Here is a 24,167-nt window from a genome sequence, read left to right as displayed (position 1 = left end):
TTTTTTTGGGGGGTTGGTACATTGATGATGTACTTATCCTTTGGGATGGTGATGTCTAGTTATTTTCTGATTTTGTTACAGGTTTGAATAGGAATAAAATTGGCAAGTTCTTAACACATGAAATTGGAAACAAATGCATCAATTTCCTAGATTTGACGATCGGTATTCAGGATGATGGCTACATCCGCACGGATATTCTCAGGAAAGCAATGGCTACAAACAGTTTTCTCCACTGGAACAGCTGTCACCCCCAAAGCTAAAAGCAGGAACACCAGTGGGACAGTATTCGAGGGCTCGCCAAAACGGTTCAGAGAATGAAAGTTTTGGTAGAGAGGGACATAACCTCTTTGAAAGATTTACAGCTAGAGGTTACCCCAAAAAAGGTTTATATAAGGCATTTAATAAAGCAAAATCAACAAAGAGAGTTCCTCTACTGGACTCAAGAGACAAGCAAGAGAAAATTCTATCATTAGATCCATAGGGACCTATGATGACCAAACCCCAGAAGCTCTAAATACTGTATACTGCGCTGGCATTTGTTGCAGGCAGATCCTGACTTGAAAGATACAATTGGCTCATATCCATCAGTGTCCTATTGGAGAGGGCCAAACTTACATGAGCAACTGCTACAGAGCCATTTTACATCAATAAGGACACCACAAGCACAGGGTAATTGGCCTAATAAACTACAAATGGGCTCTTATCCCTCCAATTCCTACGACTTTTGAAAATACCTGCCCAGTATTAAAGAATTTACGAATCTCCATGACAATCGGAAATTCAATATCAGAGATAGAATAAAGGACGAAAGGAGAATACATATAAAAATTGTCTGACCAAAGTTACACATTGGAAAAACAATCAGGAATTCAGGAGAAGGATCTCCAAACACATTAGCATGATCAACAGCAAAGCCAATATCCGTACACGCTGTACATGTGCTGCTCACACAGCTCCGCTCCGTACACCTCATACACACGCGGCTCCACTCCGTACACCTCGTACACACATGGCTCCGCTCCGTACACCTCATACACACGGCTCCGTTCCGTACACCTCATACACACACGGCTCCGTTCCATACACCTCGTACACATGGCTCCACTCCATACACCTCGTACACATGGCTCCGTTCCGTACACCTCATACACACATGGCTCCGCTCCGTACACCTCGTACACACACAGCTCCGCTCCGTACACCTCGTACACACTGCTCCTCTCCGTACACCTCGTACACACACGGCTCCGCTCCATACACCTCATACACACGGCTCCGTTCCGTACACCTCATACAAACACGGCTCCGCTCCATACACCTCCTACACATGGCTCCGTTCCGTACACCTCATACACACGCGGCTCCGCCCCGTACACACACGGCTCCGCTCCGTACACCTCGTACACACGCGGCTCCTCTCCGTACACCTCGTATACACACATGGCACTGCTCTGTACACCTCATACACACGCGGCTTCACTCCGTACACCTCGTACACACACGGCTCTGCTCCGTACACCTCGTACACACACGGCTCTGCTCCGTACACCTCGTACACTCGTGGCTCCGCTCCGTACACCTCGTACACACATGGCTCTGCTCCGTACACCTCGTACACACTGCTCCTCTCCGTGCACCTCGTATACACACATGGCACTGCTCTGTACACCTCATATAAATCAACAGCCGCGGAGACACCATCACATGTTTCTCAACGCAAGCAATGACTAGCCAGGTCTTTCACCGGGAAGGAACAACCAAGGGAAGGGCAGTCTCCAATGAAGGAAATCACCTATTCCAAAACATGGTATCCATCCCCAGACAGCTGTTTCGGGGTATTGCCCCTCATCAGTGTGGAGTAGGAAACTGGCTAGTAGGAGCAATGCCTAGTAGAACACTGTGAAAAATGAGGATGAATGAACTCATGGAGATCAACATCCAACACTGCGGAGACACCATCACGTTTCTCAACGCAGTGATGCTAGAGCAATGCCCCCATCCCTTATGGGAAATATGCAAAAACATGTAAATCAACAGCCGCGGAGACACCATCACGTTTCTCAACGCAAGCAAGCGTTGAGAAACATGTGATGGTGTCTCCGCAGTGTTGGATGTTGATCTCCATGAGTTCATTCATCCTCATTTTCCACTGTACACCTCATACACACGCGGCTTCGCTCCGTACACCTCGTACACACGCGGCTTCGCTCCATACACCTCGTACACACGCCGCTCCGCTCCATACACCTCGTACACACGCTGCTTCGCTCCGTACACCTCGTACACACGCGGCTTCGCTCCATACACCTCGTACACACGCCGCTCTGCTCCATACACCTCGTACACACGCGGCTTCGCTCCGTACACCTCGTACACACTGCTCCTCTCCGTACACCTCGCATACACACGGCTCCGCTCCGTACACCTCGCACACACTGCTCCTCTCCGTACACCTCGTACACACACGGCTCCGCTCCGTACACCTCGTACACACGCGGCTCCGCTCCGTACACCTCGTACACTCGCGGCTCCGCTCCGTACACCTCGTACACACGCGGCTTCGCTCCATACACCTCGTACACACGCGGCTCCGCTCCGTACACCTTGTACACACACGGCTCCGCTCCGTACACCTCGTACACACGCGGCTCCGCTCCATACACCTCGCACACACGCGGCTCAGCTCCGTACACCTCGCACACACGCGGCTCCGCTCCGTACACCTCGTACACACGCGGCTCCGCTCCGTACATCTCGTACACACGCGGCTCCGCTCCGTACACCTCGTACACACGCGGCTACGCTCCGTACACCTCGTACACACGCAGCTCCGCTCCATACACCTCGCACACACGCGGCTCAGCTCCGTACACCTCGCACACACGCGGCTCCGCTCCGTACACCTCGTACACACGCGGCTCCGCTCCGTACATCTCGTACACACGCGGCTCCGCTCCGTACACCTCGTACACACGCGGCTCCGCTCCGTACACCTCGTACACACGCGGCTCCGCTCCGTACACCTCGTACACACGCGGCTCCGCTCCGTACACCTCGTACACACGCGGCTCCGCTCCGTACACCTCGTACACACGCGGCTCCGCTCCGTACACCTCGTACACACGCGGCTCCGCTCCGTACACCTCGTACACACACACACGGCTCCGCTCCGTACACCTCGCACACACACGGCTCTGCTACATTAACACTGTAAACCCCTCCTGACCCCACACATAAACTTCCCCTCATCCAGCACCATGACAACCAGCACAGTAGAGTCCTGCATACACTGAGGCCCCTGATCATGTGACCCCTGACTCCTCCCCTCCTGTGACCTCATCACAGGTCCTGTGCGCTCCTGTGTGTGCCTTCGCTGCCCTGATGAACCAATCAGTCAGGCCAAAAGCGGCCTGACATGCAATCAAGGCACTGAGTTGCACAGCCAATGAGCGGCACAGCCAATGAGCGGCTGCAGCTCTCAGAGACTGCCACTCCCCTTACACTCCCAGTACACAACTCACCTTTGAAATGCAAACTTGGGAGCTGCACTCCACATATATGGCTGCTCTGTGCGCACAGGACCTGGGATGAGGTCACAGGAGGGGAGGAGTCAGGGGGTCACATGATCAGGGCCCTCAGTGTATGCAGGACTCTGCTGTGCTGTATTCGGTCGTCTGCTGCTGTTGCTCCTTTAAGAGCAGGTAACATTGTATAGAGTAGAACAATTCCCCCCATTAAGTGATTGGATCCTGCTAGATTTATGAAGAATCTTAGTGATATTACAGACGGGAGTTTCCATGAGCGCTAGATTCAGGGGTGATCCTGGTGCTGAATTAGCCGTGCGGCCTCCATGTTAGAGAGCGGCCACAATCCCAGACGATGCAGCGGCCGGAGCAATGTTAGTGATTGAGGGAATTTCTGGGAGCAGTAGATTAAGGCCTCTTTCACACATCCGGTTTTTGTAATCCGGCACGATGCGGTGAAATTTTTAATAACCGGATCTGGTTTTGTCCCATAAGCTTTCATGGTCGCCGCATCGTGCCGGATGGTTATGCGTCGTGTCCGGTTGTTGCCGGACACGGCATAAATTAGCCGTCCGGCATCTGCAAAAAACGTTCCCTGTAACGTTTCTTGTCAGCGCCGGATCGGCTTTCTCCACAGCGCATGCCCGGACTCTGTGAATGTTAACCCCACAAGTGCCCGGCGAGAGAGAGAGATTCTCTTGCCTGGATACTAAGTGTTAACCCCCCATGTCTCTCTCTCTCTCCACCCCCCTCCCCTCTCCTATCCTCTCCTCCCCTCCCTTTCAGCAGCTGTCTCTCATCGGCTACCTCTGTCCACCTCCTCCTGCGGCTCCTTTAAATAATGTCCGAGCCGTATCTTTTGCCGCATACACATCCGGTGTCACGGTTGCAGGCCGGATCCGGCGGCCCGGCTTTTCGCCGCACGCCGCCGGACCCCACACACCGGATGTGTGAAAGTAGCCTTATGGAGAATGTTTTCCTGGAACCTCCTGGGGCATCAAGGAAAATTAGTCTCCCATTTCCACTGGAGTCTGAGCCATAATTGCCGAATCCTCCGATCTGTGCTCATCACCAATAGAGGCTTATATAAGGGGACACCTTCTATCATCTTCCCCAAATCACGGCTTTCCTCTCAGAATCTCTCTGCCCATAACCCCGGAGTCCGGTGGAGCTGGTGCCGCTAACCCTAATGCTATTAGAGTTTTCCTACTGATACATTCGCTCCTTTCTTCTGGAGTCAGGAGGACTTTGGTGAATATGTCGGCAGTGACATTTATGTCTCAGTCCGGATTACCTCTCTATGAATATCTTCTCTAGGACATTCTCTGTATTTGTCCCATAGAGCCCGGGGATTGGAAGGAGCACAGGTTGTAGTTATTATAGGGACCAGGCTTCGAGGGTGAGGTGGGAAGTGAATGAGGGACGCCTCCTGCAATGTCCCGGTGTGGAGCATCCTCCATCAGACCACGCTTTTGGCATGGCTCCCTGTAAGTTTTGTTGGTTCAGTTGCACAAAAGACTCTCGCTTTCCACCTTGACATACATATCTGCTGTACATTTATGAAAAAGTTGCCTACATTGTTGTCTGATCATTATTTGGTAGGTGTAGAAGTCCATAGGTGATATTTGTTATTGGTTGGTTACTGGTTGGCCTCGCAGTGTTGGGATCAGTCTGCGTTAGATTATAGTGATTGCCATCTTGGCCATTCCACAATATTATCGGATATTGTAGAGGATCATATGATCTATGTGTTTCTGGAATACGTTAAAGATTTTCCCTTCGTCGCTGAATAATGATATCTCGGCTTAGAAAGTCCCGTCCAACCATTACAATAGCTGCTTCACTAACTCTGGGAGAATTAAATCTCCTTTTCTGCTCACCAACGTCTTGTCTGCTCTTATTCACCCTGATATTCCGCACTTGGCATTCTTTCTAAGGCTGTATTAATAAGGTTTACTAACTGATTGCGTTGATGGAAAAATCTTTGTAAATTCAAAACCATGTCTGTGTCTCAGGTATGGCTTCACAGTGTTGATCAGTTTGCATCTGTTCATCTCCAAAACAGCAAATTTGTAAATTGGGTCTTGATTTGCTGCAGGAAGCATCAAACCTACTTTGTGATATTTGTCCCTGGACTTTAAGGCTGTGTGCCCACGTAGCGATTTTTAAGCGTTTTTGCTGCAATTTTCAGCGCGAAAACGTTTAAAAATCGTGCACAGAACGCACCCTATGCATTCCTATGGCATTCCGCACATGCTGTGCTAATGCTGCGCTTTTTTCCGTGGCGGAATCGCATCGCAGAAAAAAATCGCAGCATGCTCATTCTTTTGTGCGGAATCGCAAAGAATTGCTGTGATTCCGCACCCATAGGAATGCATGAGAATCGCTTACTTCCCGCATGTGGCTATGCCCACCATGCGGGAAGTTAAGCGTCTCATGTGCGGTTGGTACCCACGGTGTGGAGGAGAGGAGACTGTCCTCCAGGCCCTGAGTACCATACCCCTGTAAAAAAAAGAATACAAAATAAAAAATCGGGGTATATTTACCTTCCGGCGTCCCGCGCTGCATTCCCGGCCTCAGCGTTCCCAGTAATGCCTTGCGGCACGGTCCAGTGATGACGTAGTCTCGCGTGACTCTAGCGGTCTCACGAGATCGCTATAGCAACGCGAGACTACGTCATCACAGGTCTCGCAAGGCATTACTGGGAACGCTGTGGCCCGGGAATGCAGCGCCGGACGCCGGAAGGTAAATATACCCCGATTTTTTTTTTTAGCATTTTAACATTCTATCTTTTACTATTGATGCCGCATAGGCGGCCTCAATAGTAAAAAGCTGCTCACACTTGTCAAACACTATGTTTGACGAGTGTGACCAACCTGTCAATCACTTTCCAAGCGATGCTTCAAATCGCTTGGAAAGTGCTTGAATATCGCACACGAAAATCACGGCAAAATTGCGGTGAAATCGCGCGGAAAAAAACGCTCGATTTCTGGGAAGGAGTCCGGTTTTTGGTGTACGTTTTAACACGCACCGTGGGCACATAGCCTAAAAGACGCCATAAATGCTGTTTTGTTAAGTCCAGCTGTCATACCAGAGGATGTCATCTGGAAAGATGAATTGTATCTTCTAATAATTTGCAGTAAATGCTTAGACTCAGGAGTTGTTCCCGACGTATGAAAAAAGTGGTTCGGGAGGTAGACTTAAAGGGAACCTGTTAGCAGGATTGTGCACAGTAACCTACAGACAGTGTCAGGTCAGTGCCGTTGTACTGAATAAAATGATACCTTGGTTGATGAAATCCGCCTTGTGGCTGTTTCTTAATCTTTATTTTCAGCTTTGTGTTAATGATATGCTGGTGTCCTAAGGCGGGATTCATGTATGTGGTGCTCTGCTTGTATATTCATAATGCAGACTGCTGACAGGTTACTGCTCCCTCACTGACCTGCCCACTAGTTTGCATAATAAATACCATCACACAATGAATTAAAAAAAACACTTGTGCGGGAAGGTGCCGGCCGTGGCACATGCACTGCAGCGTAATCGCATGGTTACTGTGCACTTAATCCCTTTTGCAGATTTACTTGAGCGAGGGAAAAAAAGTAATTTTGAAAATGGCGCCCAGGGTGCCTGCGCAGTAGCAACTATCATTTTGTATAGAGATCCGATAGCTGCTGTTGCGCAGGCGCCGGTGGTGCCATCTTGATGGAGAAGGAAAAACAAGTCCTCCAAGATGGCGCCGCCCGTGTCTGCGCAATTTCAGCTCTTGGAGATCGCCAACAGCTGTTATTCCGCAGGCGCAGGCGGCGTCATCTTGGTGGAGGACGTTTTTCTTCTCCAGCAAGATAGCGCCGCCGGCGCCTGCGCAATAGCAGCTATCAGATTTCATTTTCAAAATGACTTTTCTTTTTCCTCGCTCAAGTAAACCTTCGAAAGGGATTAAGTGCACATTAACCATGTAATTATGCTGCACCGCAGATGCCACGGCCGGCACCTTCCTGCAGAAGTGTTTTGGTTTTTTTTATTCAGTATGTGATGGTATTTATTATGCAAACTAGGGGGCAGGTCAGTGAAGGAGCAGTGACCTGTCAGCAGTCTGCATTATGAATAGCTAATAAGAGCACCACATACATGAACCCCGCCTTAGGACACGAGCATATCAGTAACACAAAACTGAAAATAAACTCCGTCCACCTCAGACAGAATCCGCCAGGAAAAGCGTATCCGCCATTTTCAAATTTTGGCGGATTTTGACTGATTGCAAAAAACTGAAGTGTGAAACAGGCCTAACAGCGCTGACCTGACACTGTGTGTAGGTTACTGTGCACAATTCTGCTGACAGGTTCCCTTTAAAGATGGCAAACTGACTTTACCATTTGACCAACACATACCAGGCGATTTAAAGTTAAATTTTCTTGCTTGACAATGTTCTCATATTAGGTCCATTTTGCATGGACTTTGACTTTAAGGCCGGGATCACACTACGTGCGTGATGCGAGAAACTTGCACGAGTCTCTCTCATACAGATATTTCTATGCAGCCACAGCTCCGGTCCTGAGTGCCGGCGGCAGCGCCGGGTGCTGATACCAGAGACTCGTGCGAGTGATCCCTGCCTAAGATGTAGCCTATAGTCTTGAATTGGGTCGTAGAGAAACGCTTCCAAACTCAAGTCAGGCTGTCTATGTCATTTTGATGACGTTCATGCTTTTTGTTCAGATATTTCCGCATCCCTTGATTCAGCCTGTGTCATCAGTTTCTCTTGAAGGCGACAGTCACGTTGTTCAGATATTTCCGCATCCCTTGATTCAGCCTGTGTCATCAGTTTCTCCTGAAGACGACGGTCACGTTGCTCAGATATTTCAGCTGCCTTTGATTCAGCCTGTGTCATCTGTTTCCTTTCAAGCCAGGACTCACATTGTTCACTTGTCTCAGCTGTTTGAGACAGTTTTGCTTTCTTAGCTTTTCGATTAGCTTACCCAATAGATGGTCGTTTTTTTGGGTGACATTTTAAAACCAATTCTTGGTATTATGACCTTTACTAATCACCTCACTCTGACCAGAGACCTAATAGGTGAGTCTATATATATAAAGCAGTAAATGTGTGACTTCCTCACAGTCAGACTATTCTAGTTGTCCATAGCAGCCAATCAGAGCTCAGCTTTCACTTTACCTCAGCAGCTTCAATGCTGAGAGCTGCGCTCTGGTTGTTATAGCTAACGAAAATGATGTTATTGTGAGGCAATTCACAGTTACTTCTGCAACAGCTGTTCCTATATTTACAGACTTTAGAGCGACTTTTCAGGTTGCCCTTTAAGAGCGACTCTTTGGGCGCTGTCCCTCTAAATCTTAAGGACTTTTTGGGCAACAACTGTCGTTTTGCATTCATTACACAGACACCCATTTTCTCCTTTGTTTCTATAGAGTCTTAATTCTGGGGGCCAAATCTCGTTAGTTTTAATGTTCACAGTATTTTTAGTCTGATGTTAAAGACGGGCCGTTCAAAATTTCACTCAAACTGGGTAAAAAGTGTAGTTTGTATCCAACGGGCTACCATACACAGATTTTCTGTTTTATATATAGAAGTAAAAAATAAAACTAAATAGTATAAAATAATAAATTTCCTCATATGTTTCCCTTATTATCTCCAGTAATTGTATTATTACACAGGATTTTTATGATGTTACATCGGCTCATCTTCTCATTCAGGTCTCTACAATATCGGATCCTCTAAGTGAAGATCTTCTATATAAGAGAATTTTCAAGATTTACCACTGAAGGATGGATCTGGACAGAGACAAGATGGTGGAGAGGATATTACACCTCACCCTAGAGATCCTCTTCCGGCTTACTGGAGAGGTGAGAGATTCTGATGACGTCACATTACATCATTCTTATCTATGGGAATAACAGATGGACAGAACTGGAGAGGTGAGGACTCTGGGAATGTCTGTAGTGAGATTTATTAATGTGTCTCTCCATAACCAGGATTACACAGTAGTGAAGAAGACCTCTAGTGATCGCTGTCAGGACCCTGTGTCTGAGGGATGGGGAAGACCCCTGAACCCAATCACGGGGCCTCCACCTCACCCCCTGATACATGAGCACATCAATGACCAGAAGATCCTAGAACTCACCTACAAGATGATTGAGCTGCTGACTGGAGAGGTGACACTGCTGGGAATGCTGGGACATTATACAGTAACACTATGAAGGGATCGGGGGGATGACTGTATTATTGTATGTGTCAGGTTCCTATAAGGTGTCAGGATGTTGCTGTCTATTTCTCCATGGAGGAGTGGGAGTATTTAGAAGGACACAAAGATCAGTACAAGGACGTCATGATGGAGGTTCCCCAGCCCCTCACATCACCAGGTAATAGACAGGACTAAATACACACAGCCTATAATTATCTGTATGTAAAGAATGAATTCAGTCCCTGTATGTGTTTCCTCCAGATCTATCCAGTAAGAGGACAACACCAGAGAGATGTCCCCATCCTCTTCTTCCACAGGACTGTAAACAAGAAGATCCCAATGTTCCTCAGGATCATCAGGTAGATGGAGAGAAGGTGTCATGAGATCTCCCCTATGATGTGTAGACGGCTGTGAAGGTCTTGTGCTCAGTCTTGTTTTATCCACCAGGATTATATGTTTTATACTTGTGTAATGAGAACGGTGGAGATGGCAGGATTAGAGCTGAATAAAGATGTGACTTCTTCATCTGTGACTTTTACAATATTTGTTTTAGAGTGAAGATCTGACCCATATTAATACTACAGAGACATATGTGAGAGGTGATGAGCTATGGAAAGAGGAGATTCCTACATATGACTACCCAGGTGAGTAGTAACCACTAAATACAAAGAAGTCACAGATTCTTTTCCGTCACCGGCTGTGGCTGCTTTATCGGTCGTATAATCCAGCTGAATCACAATTGTGTGATCACCATTTTGCCTCTAGACCACAACATTCTCCTCCACCCAAAATGTTCAGTTTGATCATTAGATGTTATTGACTATAGTCAGTGTTGACTACAGTAGTTACTGCCCCAAATACTTTGATTTAACCACTTCCCACAGCCAGATTTATGTTAATTGTCCGGGTCCTTTTTCATATCTGACATGTGTCTCTTTATGTAGTGATAACTTTATAATTCTTCACAAAGGATAATAGGAATAAAATAGACATTACAAATTATTTTCCAACTTTAATTGAATCCGGCAATACCTTATATGTGGTTGTACACTACTATCTAGGCACATGGCAGGGTTAAGAAGGGAAGAAGCGCCATTTAGCTATTTGAATGCAGATCTTGCTGGAATAGTTTGCAGACACAATGTTTTGGGGGCGCTGTTCATGGTCACCTGGTAGCTCAAAAGATGGCTACTCTAACAGGCTTGATGTTATCTACTCCGTTTTTCAGATCCCAGGTATTGTCTTACTTATCACCCTTTAACCTCGTTACATGGATCTGGGCTTACACAAGGATACCTAGGCATTTGCGTCCGTGCTACTTGCCGATCGGTGGTGTGAGATGGCAAGAAGAATAGTAAGGTAACCAGATCAGAACCAGGATGTCAGAGAAAATAAAAAATCAGAAGGCACAAGAGTAGTCAGTAAATGGGCCGGAGTCACAACAGGAAACAAATACAAAAACCAGGAGCTCAGCACAGAGCACTTAATCAGAGGAGAGCAAGGCTGTATCTGGCAGCTTCCAGTAATATTCTTTGAGCTTTAGTAGTGACCGGTCTGCAAACCCTGTCTTATGAGGAAAGGTTGCAGGATTTGGGAATGTTTAGTTTGCAAAAGAGAAGACTGAGAGGAGACTTAATAGCTGTCTACAAATATCTAAAGGGCTGTCACATTGTAGAAGGATCAACTTTATTCTCATTTGCACAAGGAAAGACTAGAAGCAATGGGATGAAACTGAATGGGAGGAAACACAGATTAGATATTAGAAAAAACTTTTTGACAGTTAGAGTGATCAATGAGTGGAACAGGCTGCCACGAGAAGTGGTGAGTTCTCCTTCAATGGAAGTCTTCAAACAGAGGCTGGACAGACATCTGACTGGGATGATTTAGCGAATCCTGCTTTGAGCAGGGGGTTGGACCAGATGGCCCAGGAGGTCCCTTCCAACTCTACGATTCTATGATTCTATGATTCTAGTGTGTGGTGCTTTTCAATTGGCTGAAGCAAAGAGCAGATTACTTCAGCTGGACAGAGCACATACCCATACTGACAGACAAGATGCTACTACCAGCACCCTGCTCTTAGTGGCTGGACAGAGCCTACACCGCCCTGAGCTTCTAGTTCCAACGTCTCCACCATCACCAGTGCCGCCTACAGAATGAAATAAGGCCACTCCTCGTGACAAAAGCAGATGTCGCAGAAGCAGATACCAGAGAAGATAGTGAATATTTTGACTCCACAGCCATTGTTCAGAAATTAGCACACAGTGGATGTTGGAGAGTGAAAATTGCATTTTTGCCATTTTATTACCTAACACATAATGCCCAGATTGTGCTAAAGCACTGAATGAGATGGACAGGGTTCCCAAAAATTAAATCAATTTAAACTAAAGAAAACCCTCCTACTATATTCAGAATTTTATTAATGATCATAAACAGGGGGATTTATAATTATAATAAAGTCACGGTGGGGGAATTTGCCTGGACCTGTAACTGCCTCAAAAGATGCCCCTATATCAGCATGGATCTTAAATATGTCCACACTACCAAGTGACATTGATATATTTATCATCCAGTGGAACCGAAGCCATGTTCTGATTGCTTTGGGTAACTAATCTGAAACCCTTTTCCATGATGAACCCCTTGAAATAAAGGGGGGAAACCTGTCGGAAGCTGGGAGCTATGGTGTGTTATACTTTGAAGAAATGATAAGTATCATGTATATTTATATATATGGATTCAACTGATATGAACTATGTCAGATATGCACCATTAAGAGAGGATGAGATTGTGGTCTCCAGGGAGCGCTGAGGATAAAGCCACAAGGAGTTATATGGTTTAAAAGGTGGAAGGTCAGTGTTTCGACAGCCAGACGCCGTCTTCCGCAGGTGGCAAGATCTTGCTTTAATTAAAAATGCCTGCGGGTAACAGGTGGAGTGCTCAGTCAGAAGGTTTTGAAATCTGTATTCATGAACCTTCTGACTGAGCACTCCACCTGTTAGCCACAGGCGTTTTTAATTAAAGCAGGGCCACTACCCCTCCACAGAGATATAAACTTCAGTCTAAACAGAGGATTTGCATAGGTTCCCATTCAGATGAACACTTCAGTCTAAGTGAGGATTGTCATAGATAGGGTCCTGGAAAACGAGAAATGCCTTACCGTGGCTTCCAGGTACACATAAAATTGGCCATTTTATGCACTAAACTTTCTCAATATTTCATACTTCCAATGCAGTAATGCAATTCACTTTTCATATTTCATGTTTGCATGTTATGGCGCTACAGTGTGTTTCCTATTTTGTTTGAATGCAATGCCCTCTCATGACCTCAATATGCCTCCGTGTGCATCCTGGAGGGTGTAAGGAGTCAGGTTTCTGCGGTCGCTATGCAGGAAGCCAGACCCTCACATTCTACAATCTCCTGCTCTTTATCCACTGCAGAGGAGATTGCCTTGCAGCAAATGTCTCCTGAGGCTAAGTCCTTCTGCCCTCTTACTGAGCATGCTCATGGGATGATCTCCCATTGGGGATCGGGAGTCATGTGCTCAGGTCCTGCTCCAAATCTCATTTGTCCATCTCAGAGACCTGGAGGCGTGCGGAAGGTCCCGGCTGCTATAAAAGGTGCGCATGGCTGTTTCGCCATGCGCTAGTATAGACTATACTTGCTGCCTTATGAACGACGATGAATGCATGATTCTGGTGAATGACTCATTTGAAACCCCTACCCTTTGATATTACACTTGTGTGAGGGATTTAGTTCAGCGCCAGCGCGCCTCTGCTTCATTGTCCACAGCTGATTTATTATATTATCCTTCTGGGACTTTTTGGTCGTTTTTCTTTGTGTAAATTTGGTGTTTGTAACACGACTGTCCTTTAAACAGTCCATCATTCTCCGGCGATATACTATTTTTATTTATAGCATTATCTTATTATATTGTAAATTTCGCTGTTTCTCCTTATTTCGTGTTTCTTTTCTTATATTGTCCACAGCTGCTAGTGTTTGACATTGCGCTTGCGTCTAGGATTGTCATATAGCGGCAGTGTCCTTCGCCGCGCTGCAGTAGCAGCCCACTTAAGTGTTCGCGGCTGCGACGCTACACACACGGTAGGTCTAGAAGGACTTAGTACCGCCATCTTTGGCTATTCCTGTGACCTTATACCGTGTGTGTAACTACTCTGAGTACTTGTGACCTTAACAGGCTCAGCTCTTTTGTTTATGTTCATAGGCATCTCTGTGATTTAACAGAGATTGCTCTGTGCACTTGGGTGACGGTTAACCCTGTGCACAATACCGCCATATTGCTTCTGCCACCACTTAGCAGCGGTTATATCACCTACTGCACGGTGGACCCCGAGCGGCGAACGCACTTTATTAGTTTTTTATTTAGTGCGTTCCGCCGTTCCTAACAGAGGGAACATACAGCAACCCCTAGAGCAGGGGTCTCAAACTCAATTTACCCGGGGGCCGCTGGAGGTAGAATCTGGGTGAGGCTGGGCCGCATCAGGTTTTCCACAAGAAAAACATTCCAATGTTATCAAATGTCTTTATTTTTTCATCTTATTTTGTGTTAAAAAATAAAAATAAATTAACAAAATCATAAGAAAAAAATAAATCAATCAGTAATAAATAAATAAAATGGTGCAAGTTCACAATAAGGCCCGCTAATGTCCTGCCTCCGAGAGCAATATACCGCCTTTCGACTTTCAGACGAGCGGAGGAAACCGCGTCTAGCCTGGCACGCTGACACCTCTCTTCTACATGTCTCACATGGACTCTGTCCTCTATTGTGTCCCATAGCAACAGCCCAAACAGGCCATTATCAACAATACCCTCGAATGGGATTTATATATACCTTTTTGGATATATATTCATTTACCAGTACATTTCTTCAACTATCATAGGAGGCACAATATAGATTTATTACTTAAAGCAGCAGACTGACGAAGGCCGATTGTGGGCCGAAACGTCTCTCTAGGACTGCATAAAAATATATGAAAAAATAAAAACTTCAAAGGATCATTCAGTTGAGTGCCAAGTTATTTTCATTATTCAAATATGAAAGCTGACCTCTGGTTGCTATGGACAACCAAAATGGTTTTACTCTGAGGCAGTTTTCATTAATCAGGTCACTAACATTTGTTATAGAAATCAGGGAACCTTGTCACATTCATTTCTTATAGCAGTGCAGTGGTCCCTATTTACTCAATAAAATTGTACAATTAGTGGACTAGTAAGTCCTTAAGGTCCCTTCACACTGAATGATACCGCTGACGATTGTGATGCTGCAACGTCGCTTACCGACATCGCAGCGTTGCAAGCGCAGCGGTCACAATGAAAAATTTTCTTTGCTGGGAGTGTATGATGCATGACACCCCAGCGATGAAAACGTCCGGGACTGGGATCTGCCATGCTCAGGAATGCCCCCTGCGATGATGTATCCCACTGTCACACGCAGCAGTTGCTGCCGTCACAGCGGGGTACTGCTGAAACATCATGGATCGGATGCTCGTTCAGTGTGATAGGGACCTTAGTAATGATAGCAACCATTTAATTGCAGCTGTACTCCTGAAAAATAAAAATGGACAAAAGCGCATATCGCGTTTTCATGGAAATATTTTGTGGACATTCTTGTGGTGTGAATCATCTTAGGTTGGTAAAAGCCAGAGCGACTGGCATAGTACAGCCTCTCACAAACCACCTTGGGATCATGTGGCCCCTCAACAGCCACTTTAATGGCCTTTCAGGAGCCAGTCTGGCATGCGAGGCCTCTCAGGGGCCACTTTAGTATGTGAAGCCCAAGACCCACTTTGTTGTGCGGGCCCCTTCAGGAGCCAGTCTGGTTCCCAGGGTCCCTCAGAAACCACTTTGGTGCCAATGAAACTCAGGAGCAAGTCTGGCATGCAAGGCCCTGCCCTTGGGTAGCCATTTTGGCCCCTTGGTAGCCACTTTCATGTGCGGGGCCCCTTGTTAGCCACTTTGGTTCCTTGGTAGCCATTTTGGCATGCAGGAATCCTTGGTAGCCACTTTGGTGCACACAGCCCCTCGGTAGCCACTTTGGCCACTTGGTAGCCACTTTGGCACATTCGGCACCTCGGTAGCCACTTTGGCCACTTGGTAGCCACTTTGGCACATTTGGCACCTCGGTAGCCACTTTGGCCACTTGGTAGCCACTTTGGCACATTCGGCACCTCGGTAGCCACTTTGGCCACTTGGTAGCCACTTTGGCACATTCGGCACCTCGGTAGCCACATCGGCCACTGCATTAACAGCAGAAAACGCGGAGTAGTACAAAAATAATAATAAAATATAAGAAATCGGATTACAATATGTTGCTTGTTCCTAGAGGTTCAAGCACCATAATTATATATCCCCTTTTTGTGATAATCTTTAATAAAATTGTGTATATAGCAGGAAGGTTTTTTTAAGTTACCTAGATTTTGCTCCAGGAGACGCACAAACCCTAAATTAAGTGGGTTCTTCTCACTACAGTAATGCCAAATACATGGATGCTAAATGTAGTTGGGCAAACTGCAAAGCTCAGAAGGGATGAGGAGATTTGACTTTGGGAAAGCTAAAATTGCTGAACTGGTTTTTGGAAGCCTTGGTGCTTTTCAAGAGCCTTTCAGCCACTAATCATGTGAAAACCTCTGTTTTTCCATTGAGAGATTATGGACCTGAGTCAGGACTTGTTTCTAGTGAGATGAGTAGATTATATTGGTATTATTTCCACTTAGAATGAACAAACAGCATGAACCAGTGTAGTATGGTGTTCAACTATGAGGTTAGACTGTGAACTCTCTATCATGGTGATTAATTCAATTTTTTTTCACATAACTTGCCTTTTTTACCCACAGTTTCAGTAGAAATGTTCAAAAATATAAAATTCAAGGATATTTTATTTAAAAAGTAATAATTGGTTTTATTCTTGGCAGATTACTATACCAGGAGGTCAGAGGAACAGCTGACACCTTCAATTTTTAAACCAGATGATCTTGAGATCCCACAGAATACAATTGAAGTGAATGCCATTACTCCAGATATACCATCATCCCTTCACAGCAAAGATCTCTCATCTGATCCTATGAAACAGGTCCTATCTTCTGATTCTTTACCGACTACTAAGGAAAATCCAAGTCAGAAAATAAGCATTAAAAAACAAATTGCTACTAAATCAAATAAGTCATTTTCATGTTCAGAATATGGAAATAGTTTTCCTCTCGAAAAGTCTTTTCTTAAACATCAAAAAATTCACACAGCGGATAATAGATTTTCTTGTTCCAAATGTGGGAAATGTTTTAACCAGATATCAGATTTTGTTATACACGAAAGAGCCCACAAAGAGAAGTCTTTTTCCTGTTCAGAATGTGGAAAATGTTTTAACCGGAAAGCGCATCTTGATAGGCACCAGAGAACTCACACAGGGGAGAAGCCTTTTTTATGTTCAGAATGTGGGAAATGTTTTGTACAGAAATCAAATCTTTTTGAACATCAGATAATTCACACAGGGGAGAAGCCTTTTTCATGTTCAGAATGTGGGAAATGTTTTAAATGGAAAACAAATCTTAATAGCCACCAGAGAACCCACACCGGGGAGATGCCTTTTTCATGTTCAGAATGTGAGAAATGTTTTACAGAGAAATCAAGTCTTATCAGACATCAGAGAACTCACACAGGGGAGAAGCCTTTTTCATGTCCAGAATGTGGGAAATGTTATAACCAGAAAACGCATCTTGATAGACACCAGAGAACCCACACAGGGGAGAAGCCATTTTCATGTTCAGAATGTGGGAAATGTTTTACTAAGAAATCAAGTCTTATCAGACATCAGAGAACTCACTCAGGGGAGAAGCCTTTTTCTTGTTGAGAATGTAGAAAATGTTTTGTAAAGAAATTATCTCTTCTTAGTCACCAAAGAAATCACATTGGGGAAGCCTTTTTCAAGTTCTTATTGTGGGAAATGTTGTAACTGAAAATTGTATCTTCTTAAAGTGGCGGTCCACTACTAAGGCAACCCCATGTCATTCCTCATGTTTAGCCTGGGTAAAATAAATCAAATTATATCACAAGAGCTCTGACGCCCAAACAGTGCCAGCTTCACTGTCCCTGTCTTCAGACTTATTGAACATTAACATGAAGCCAAGGCTGCGGCTGCTCTCTTACTTCCTCTTGATGTTCGATTGGGGTCAAGGCTCACATGACTTAACAACAGCACATGAGCCCCAAGAACGCATGATGGCATGGGAGACTAGTTTGTGTTTTTATTAGAACCGTACTAATATGTGCATGAAAATGTGCATATGTAGCAGAGATATGTGTGTGTGTATATATAATTGTGCATCTGTACTAGAGCTGTGTGTTTATGACGATATGCATATGTAGCAGACAGGGCTGTAGAGTCGGTAAGCCAAGCATCTGACTCTTCAATTTCCCTGACTCCAGACTCCACAGCGCTGCCTCACTACTGAGAATGTACATAAAGTGCAGCACATTCATCTAAAGTTTCTAAACTAAAAGCCCAAGTCAGAACAGACATTTACAGGACATTTTATAACTTTCCCAAATTCGTGTGAAAACATTTACAGCACATACTGCACTGAACTACTGTAGCCAATTTGTTATATATTTTTGGTGTCGGTCCATTTTATACCAACTCCACCAAAATGGAAGCCGACTCCACGACTCAGACTCCACAGCCCTCGCAGAACAGCTGTGTGTATGTAGCAGTTTTGTGAATATATGTAAATATGCGTGGTAGCAGAGCTGTGTGTATATAAATGTTCATTTGTAGCAGAGCTGAGTGCGTGCACTATCCATGCAGCGGTGCTGTGTGTATCTATATGTGTGCTGTAGTGTCTTCATTAATGTTGGTGCTATGAAGCTATATGTGATTAAAACACATGGTGCAGAAAAACACGAACAAAATATTAATTCCATATTCTATCCTAGTGATTTAAAATTTGGAATATTCACTCCTCTATTTTACACCATCATGGAAGATTTAAGTATTAGGAAAAATGTTTTCCCTTTTTTCTGCTGTCTAAACCTTGGATTCGTCTTACGGTTAGGTGTGTTTTATAGTCCGAAAAAATACAGTATATTAGAAATAAAAATATATGCAGATACTGATATCTTTAATACAAAAAGCTCAAGGCCTCTTCCTTTCTGGAGAGACAATTTGTATACTTAATTTCCTAGAGGAGTATGCATGGCGTTTAAGCCTCCTCATCCTGGTATGCCAGAACCGGCATGTCACTCTCCACAAGGAGAAATCTTACCCCTTAGATCCTAAGCTTTAATATAAAAATATACAGTGCCTACAAATAAAGGTATAAAAAGTCAAAAACTAAACGACACACAAATATGCAAAACAGTTCCAAAATAAAATGGGATAAATAGCAGAAATACCTTTTAACATTTCCATCTACAGTTATGTTTTGCCTCCTTAAGGGAAGGAGATGAATTATGGTTCACACTGGCATATGTAGGTCCTCACATGTGAACAACTTTCTTTTGTGCAACCCATCTTTTATATGCCTGGTCCTGGGCTCATGTTTCCAAAACATCCTGGATTATAATATTACAATTGGTGGTCTGTGACTGGATCCTGGGCTAATTTAGGTGCAAACACCTAGCATTTTAAACAGTTTGAATCTTCATCCACCCCCCTCAACATAATAAGTAGGGAATATCCAGTCTGGCTCCAATCACCATCTGTCAACACTTTGAAGATTGGCTCAGTAGACCAAGGTGTCACAATTGACACCTCTCAGTATTCTTCCAGGAGACCCCACTATAGTTCTGAGTTCCTGCAATAAGAGTAGGCAGACATTATGTCCTTTGTATGGAGACAGTTATGTGGATGCAGGCTTAACTAGTTATTTTACTGCTGTTCTACATCTCCCTTACAATTATATATTTCCTTCACTTATGTCACCAATTTTCTAAGTAAATATTTTTCTAAAGGTGCTATTGACATGAAATTCTCACCAGAATGTCAGTGAACTGTCTCAAGACCTTTCTAATCTTACTGTTGTGGCAATAATCCAGTAGTTGAAAGAACATAATTTCATCATAAACCGCCACGACCAGGTTTCAGGCAATTTCAGAAAGAAATTAACTATGCCAAAAATTGTCCAAGAGCCAAAGATTACCCAAGAAGAGCTACAAAGACAGGGACAATTGTTTCAAAGAAAACTATAAGTAATGCACTCAATCTACACGGCCTATATGCATGCTCACCTCGCAAGACTTCATTGTTGATCAAAAAGTATGTTCAAGCATTTAAAGTTTACTCAACAACAGTTAGACAAGAGTGTGAAATGCTGGGAGAATATAGTCTGGTCAGATGAGACAAAAATTTAACTCTTTGGATGCCATAATACACACCATGTTTGGAAACCAAACGGCACTGTATATCACCCCAAAAACACCATACCAACAGTGAAGTTTGGAGGTGGGAACATCATGGTGTGGGGCTGTTTTTCAGCATACGCCACTGGCAAACTTCATATAACTGAAGCAAGGATGAATGGACAAATGTACAGAGACATTCTTGATAAAAATCTGCTGCCATCTACTAGGATGATGAAGATGAAATGAGAGTTTACATTTTAGCAAGTCAATGATTCCAAACACACTTGGTTTTAGATAAAGAAACTGTACGGTCAGACACAGCCATTATACTGTACATAGCAGAGGCACATTTATTAGTGAAGCACACTTTCCAAGATGTACGGGTTTCAGTGTCTAGGTCCACCATAAAACAGAAGACAATGAAAGCAAATACAGAGGGTTCTATGCGTGAGAGGAGCCTGCACCAAACAACGCGAGAAATACAAGTGCTTCTCACTAAATTAGAATATTATTATTATTGCGCCATTTATTCCATGGCACTTTACATGTGAAAAGGGGTATACATAAAAAAAAAAAGTAAAGTAATCTTAATACAAGTCACTACTGGTACAGGAAGAGAGAGGACCCTGCCTGCGAGGTCTCACAATCTACAAAGGATGGGTAAGGATACAGAAACATAGTAACATAGTGTTAGGCGTCGGGTTCCTGCAACTGCACAGCAGGGAACCAGAGCCTCACATTCTGAGGTCTCCCAATCTCCACCGACCGCAGAGGAGCTTGCTCAGCAGCCCCGTTGTTCCCGACGCTCTGCTCAGACCAGTTCTGTGGGTCTGGCTATTGCTGCCACCTCTGGGCCAACAATAGCAGCGCATGCTGATCAGCAGCAAGTCGCTCCAGAGGCTAAGCCCTTCCGTCGCTCCACTGAGCATGCTCACAAGACGATCGGGAGTCACATGCACAGGTCCTTCTCCGAATCTGATTGCTCCATCTCAGGGATCTGGAAGCTTCTGGAACGGTCCAGGCTATAAAAGGTTTGCATGGCCGCTCGGCCATGCGCTAGTATAGACTCTAGTTGCTAACTGTGTGAATGATGACGGATGCATGAACCTGCGAATGACTCATTAAGATCCCCCTTCCTCTGATATTATGTGTGTGGATAAGGAATTAGTCATAGAGTCAGCGCCAGTCAGTGGCACTCTGCAGGCCACAGTGCATATCTCCACAGAACTAGCATCCCACAGTGCACCATCTCCTGGGCATTGTCGTATAGCGGCTGTGTCAGTCACCGCGCTGCAGTCATCAGCACTTGTCGGCGTCCGCGGTAGCGACGCCATACGCACAGTAGGTCTAGACGGACACTGACCCTGTGTCTTGGGTCCTAGTTCTGTGACCATATACCGTGCGTGCATTCTGCTGAGACCTGTGAGTCCAACAGGCTCGGTATTTATGTTTATTACTTTGGCGCCTCTGTGAATCAACAGAGTACGCCCAGCGCACACCGGGTGACGTTCAACCCGCGTGCGATATACCGCCATATAGCGCGTCTCCCATTATCTAGCAGCGGTGTAACACCTACTGCACGGTGGACCCCGGGCAGCGAACGCACTTATTATTTATTTATTTAGTGCGTTCCACCGTCCCTAACACATAGTAACATAGTTATTAAGGTTGAAGGAAGACTTTAAGTCCATCTAGTTCAACCCATAGCCTATCCTAACTTGCCCTAACATGTTGATCCAGAGGAAGGCAAAAAAATCCCATGTGGCAAACAGTAAGCTTCACTTTGGGGAAAAAAATTCCTTCCCGACTCCACATAAGTAGGCGAGGGTAGAGCTGGTCGTGCAGTAGTTTGGTCAATCGGTGGTTGCTGCAGGTTGTAGGCTTGTTGGAAAAGGTAGGTCTTCAGGTTCTTTTTGAAGGTTTCCATGGTAAGCAAGAGTCTGATATGTTGTGATAGCAAGTTCCAGAGTAGGGGTGATGCGCGGGAGAAATCTCGTATGCGATTGTGGGAAGAGAAGCTAAGAGAGGAGTAGAGATGGAGATTCTTTGAGAATCGGAGGTTGCGTGCAGGTAAGTACTGTGAGACGAGGTCACAGATGTATGGAGGACACAGGTTGTGGATGGCTTTGTATTCCATGGTTAGAGTTTTGAACTGGATTCTTTGGGTAATGGGGAGCTAGTGCAGGGATTGACAGAGGGGAGAGGCTGAGGAAGAGCGGGGGGACAATGGATTAGACGGGCAGCAGAGTTTAGAATAGATTGGAGGGGTGCGAGAGTGTTAGAGGGCAGGCCACAGAGCAGGAGGTTGCAGTAGTCAAGGCGGGAGATGATGAGGCCATGGACTAGGGTTTTTTCAGATTCTTGGTTGAGGAATGTGCGGATCCAGGAAATATTTTTGAGTTAAAGTCAGCAGGAAGTAAAAAGGGCTTGGATACATGGTTTGAAGGAGAGATCAGTGTCGAGGATTACCCCGAGGCAGCAAGCTTGTTGGATGGGGGAGAGTGGTCAGCCATTTACAGTAATCGATAGGTCCGTTTTGGGGGTCGAGTGAGATAGGGGAAAGATGATGAATTCGGTTTTGTCCATGTTAAGTTTTAGAAATCTAGCTGTCATGGAGTGACTGGCCCAGTGTGACACAACCCAACGATTGGTCGGTCACCTAACAACACAGCAACATAACACCGATGGAATAGGGGAGGAGGGCCTGACAATGGGAAATCAGGGACGGTCACCTTGTGAGCTCCAACCTGAGCCTTCCCTGTTCTCACCTAACACCCTGTGCAGATCCTTCCCCCTGCCGACGTCAGGATGTCTCGTCCTTATAAACTGCCCTCACTAGTGCACTGGCCGGCATAGGACGCTAGCCTACACACTACTAATAAGAAAGACAGGGGGAGGGGAACAGACGCAGAAAGGATGAGGTAACAAAAATACAGCACTTAGCTAATATGCACTGCTGCAAACCTCCACACTGCAGATATCACCAGCAACAGTACTCTTTTGGCTTTGCCAACTGCGGGCAAAGCCAAAAAGCATTAGCATGCGCTGGTGAATTATGTCCCGGAACACAGAAATGGCAGCGAAATACTTCCGGGACATAGTTCACCGGCGCATGCGCACTGATGCTTTTTGGCTTTGCCCGCAGTTGGGCAAAGCATGCTGCGCATGAGCAATTGGAGATTGCAATGCGCACGTGCGTAATCCGGACGACAACTACGGAACTTACCTTAAAGATTGTGTACAGCGGCCAAGGAGGGGTGGAGGGAAGGAGCCAAAACACTGCCCATCGGACCGGACACAACTCATTTACATACCGCGCCAAATTGAGGTGACAGATTCCCTTTAACACCAAACATGGCTGACAGTAGAGAGTTGCTTCTGCTAGGTTGGTCTCCAGATAGGACCTGTATCACCAACAGTCAGCTGATGCATCAGGTGACCTTTTAAAGGATGTGGGAGTGGTCACCAAACATCAGCAAACCCAGCAGCAATGCGATTACACCAGCTGGGAAAAAACTGACATTAACCCCCAATGGCTTGAAAGGAAAAAGTTTTAAACTGAGAGGCACCAGAGCTGCCACAAATCCAAGCATGGATCGTGACACTAGCGGAGAAGAAGGATGAAATAGCAGACAGACATTGTAGGATTCATCAAAAAGATTTCAGTTCTTCAATACAAAAAGTGAAACTCATATGTTATATTCTGTTAAAGAAACCACCGGAGCAATAGACGCAGCAGTGGGGCATGACTTTTGGGATGGGTAGATCTTTTAACTCCTGCAGTTGTGTGTATAGCGGTGTAGATTTTAAGCTAGAGTTGTGTAGTTTCAGCTCCTACATCATGTATGGGATTAATATTACCTCAGAATTCATGTATGTATCCATCACCTCACAAAACAGATGATTTTAGGAGGACTCAAGGTGGACTGTAGCTCTGGAGAGGAGAGTCACATTGTCTTTATTGTTCTTGGAGGATATGAGGCAAACTCTATCTTTACTCCTTCCCTGACTGATGTTAGAGTCTGTTGGTCTGAACAGATCTTGTGCCACAGTATAAGGAAGTCTGGATCAGACCTCCTACTGTGTTGGCGTCATGGAAAATTTT

At 45.3% G+C, this 24,167-nt stretch overlaps 1 protein-coding gene across 1 annotated transcript in view; it reads left to right on the top strand.

The window, feature by feature from the left end:
• The first annotated feature begins 3,577 nt into the window (after window positions 1–3,577).
• The window catches only part of LOC141055972 (uncharacterized), a 69,100-nt gene continuing 48,510 nt past the window's right edge, over window positions 3,578–24,167 (top strand). Inside the window, exons 1-9 of the mRNA XM_073552664.1 lie at window positions 3,578–3,701; window positions 9,228–9,377; window positions 9,507–9,686; window positions 9,770–9,893; window positions 9,977–10,074; window positions 10,269–10,359; window positions 16,642–17,568; window positions 17,615–17,671; window positions 17,823–17,880. Coding sequence (XP_073408765.1) covers window positions 9,300–9,377; window positions 9,507–9,686; window positions 9,770–9,893; window positions 9,977–10,074; window positions 10,269–10,359; window positions 16,642–17,568; window positions 17,615–17,671; window positions 17,823–17,880 — 1,613 coding nt within the window. The 5' untranslated portion in view covers window positions 3,578–3,701; window positions 9,228–9,299. The remainder of the gene's footprint in view (window positions 3,702–9,227; window positions 9,378–9,506; window positions 9,687–9,769; window positions 9,894–9,976; window positions 10,075–10,268; window positions 10,360–16,641; window positions 17,569–17,614; window positions 17,672–17,822; window positions 17,881–24,167) is intronic.

This window comes from Dendrobates tinctorius, unplaced genomic scaffold (genome assembly GCF_039654945.1).
Source record: "Dendrobates tinctorius isolate UK_male_01 unplaced genomic scaffold, ASM3965494v1 ptg000192l, whole genome shotgun sequence".
In the NCBI taxonomy this organism is placed as follows: Eukaryota; Metazoa; Chordata; class Amphibia; order Anura; family Dendrobatidae; genus Dendrobates; species Dendrobates tinctorius.
Note: the sequence above shows the minus strand (reverse complement) of the source record. Positions and strands in the feature narration are given on the sequence as shown.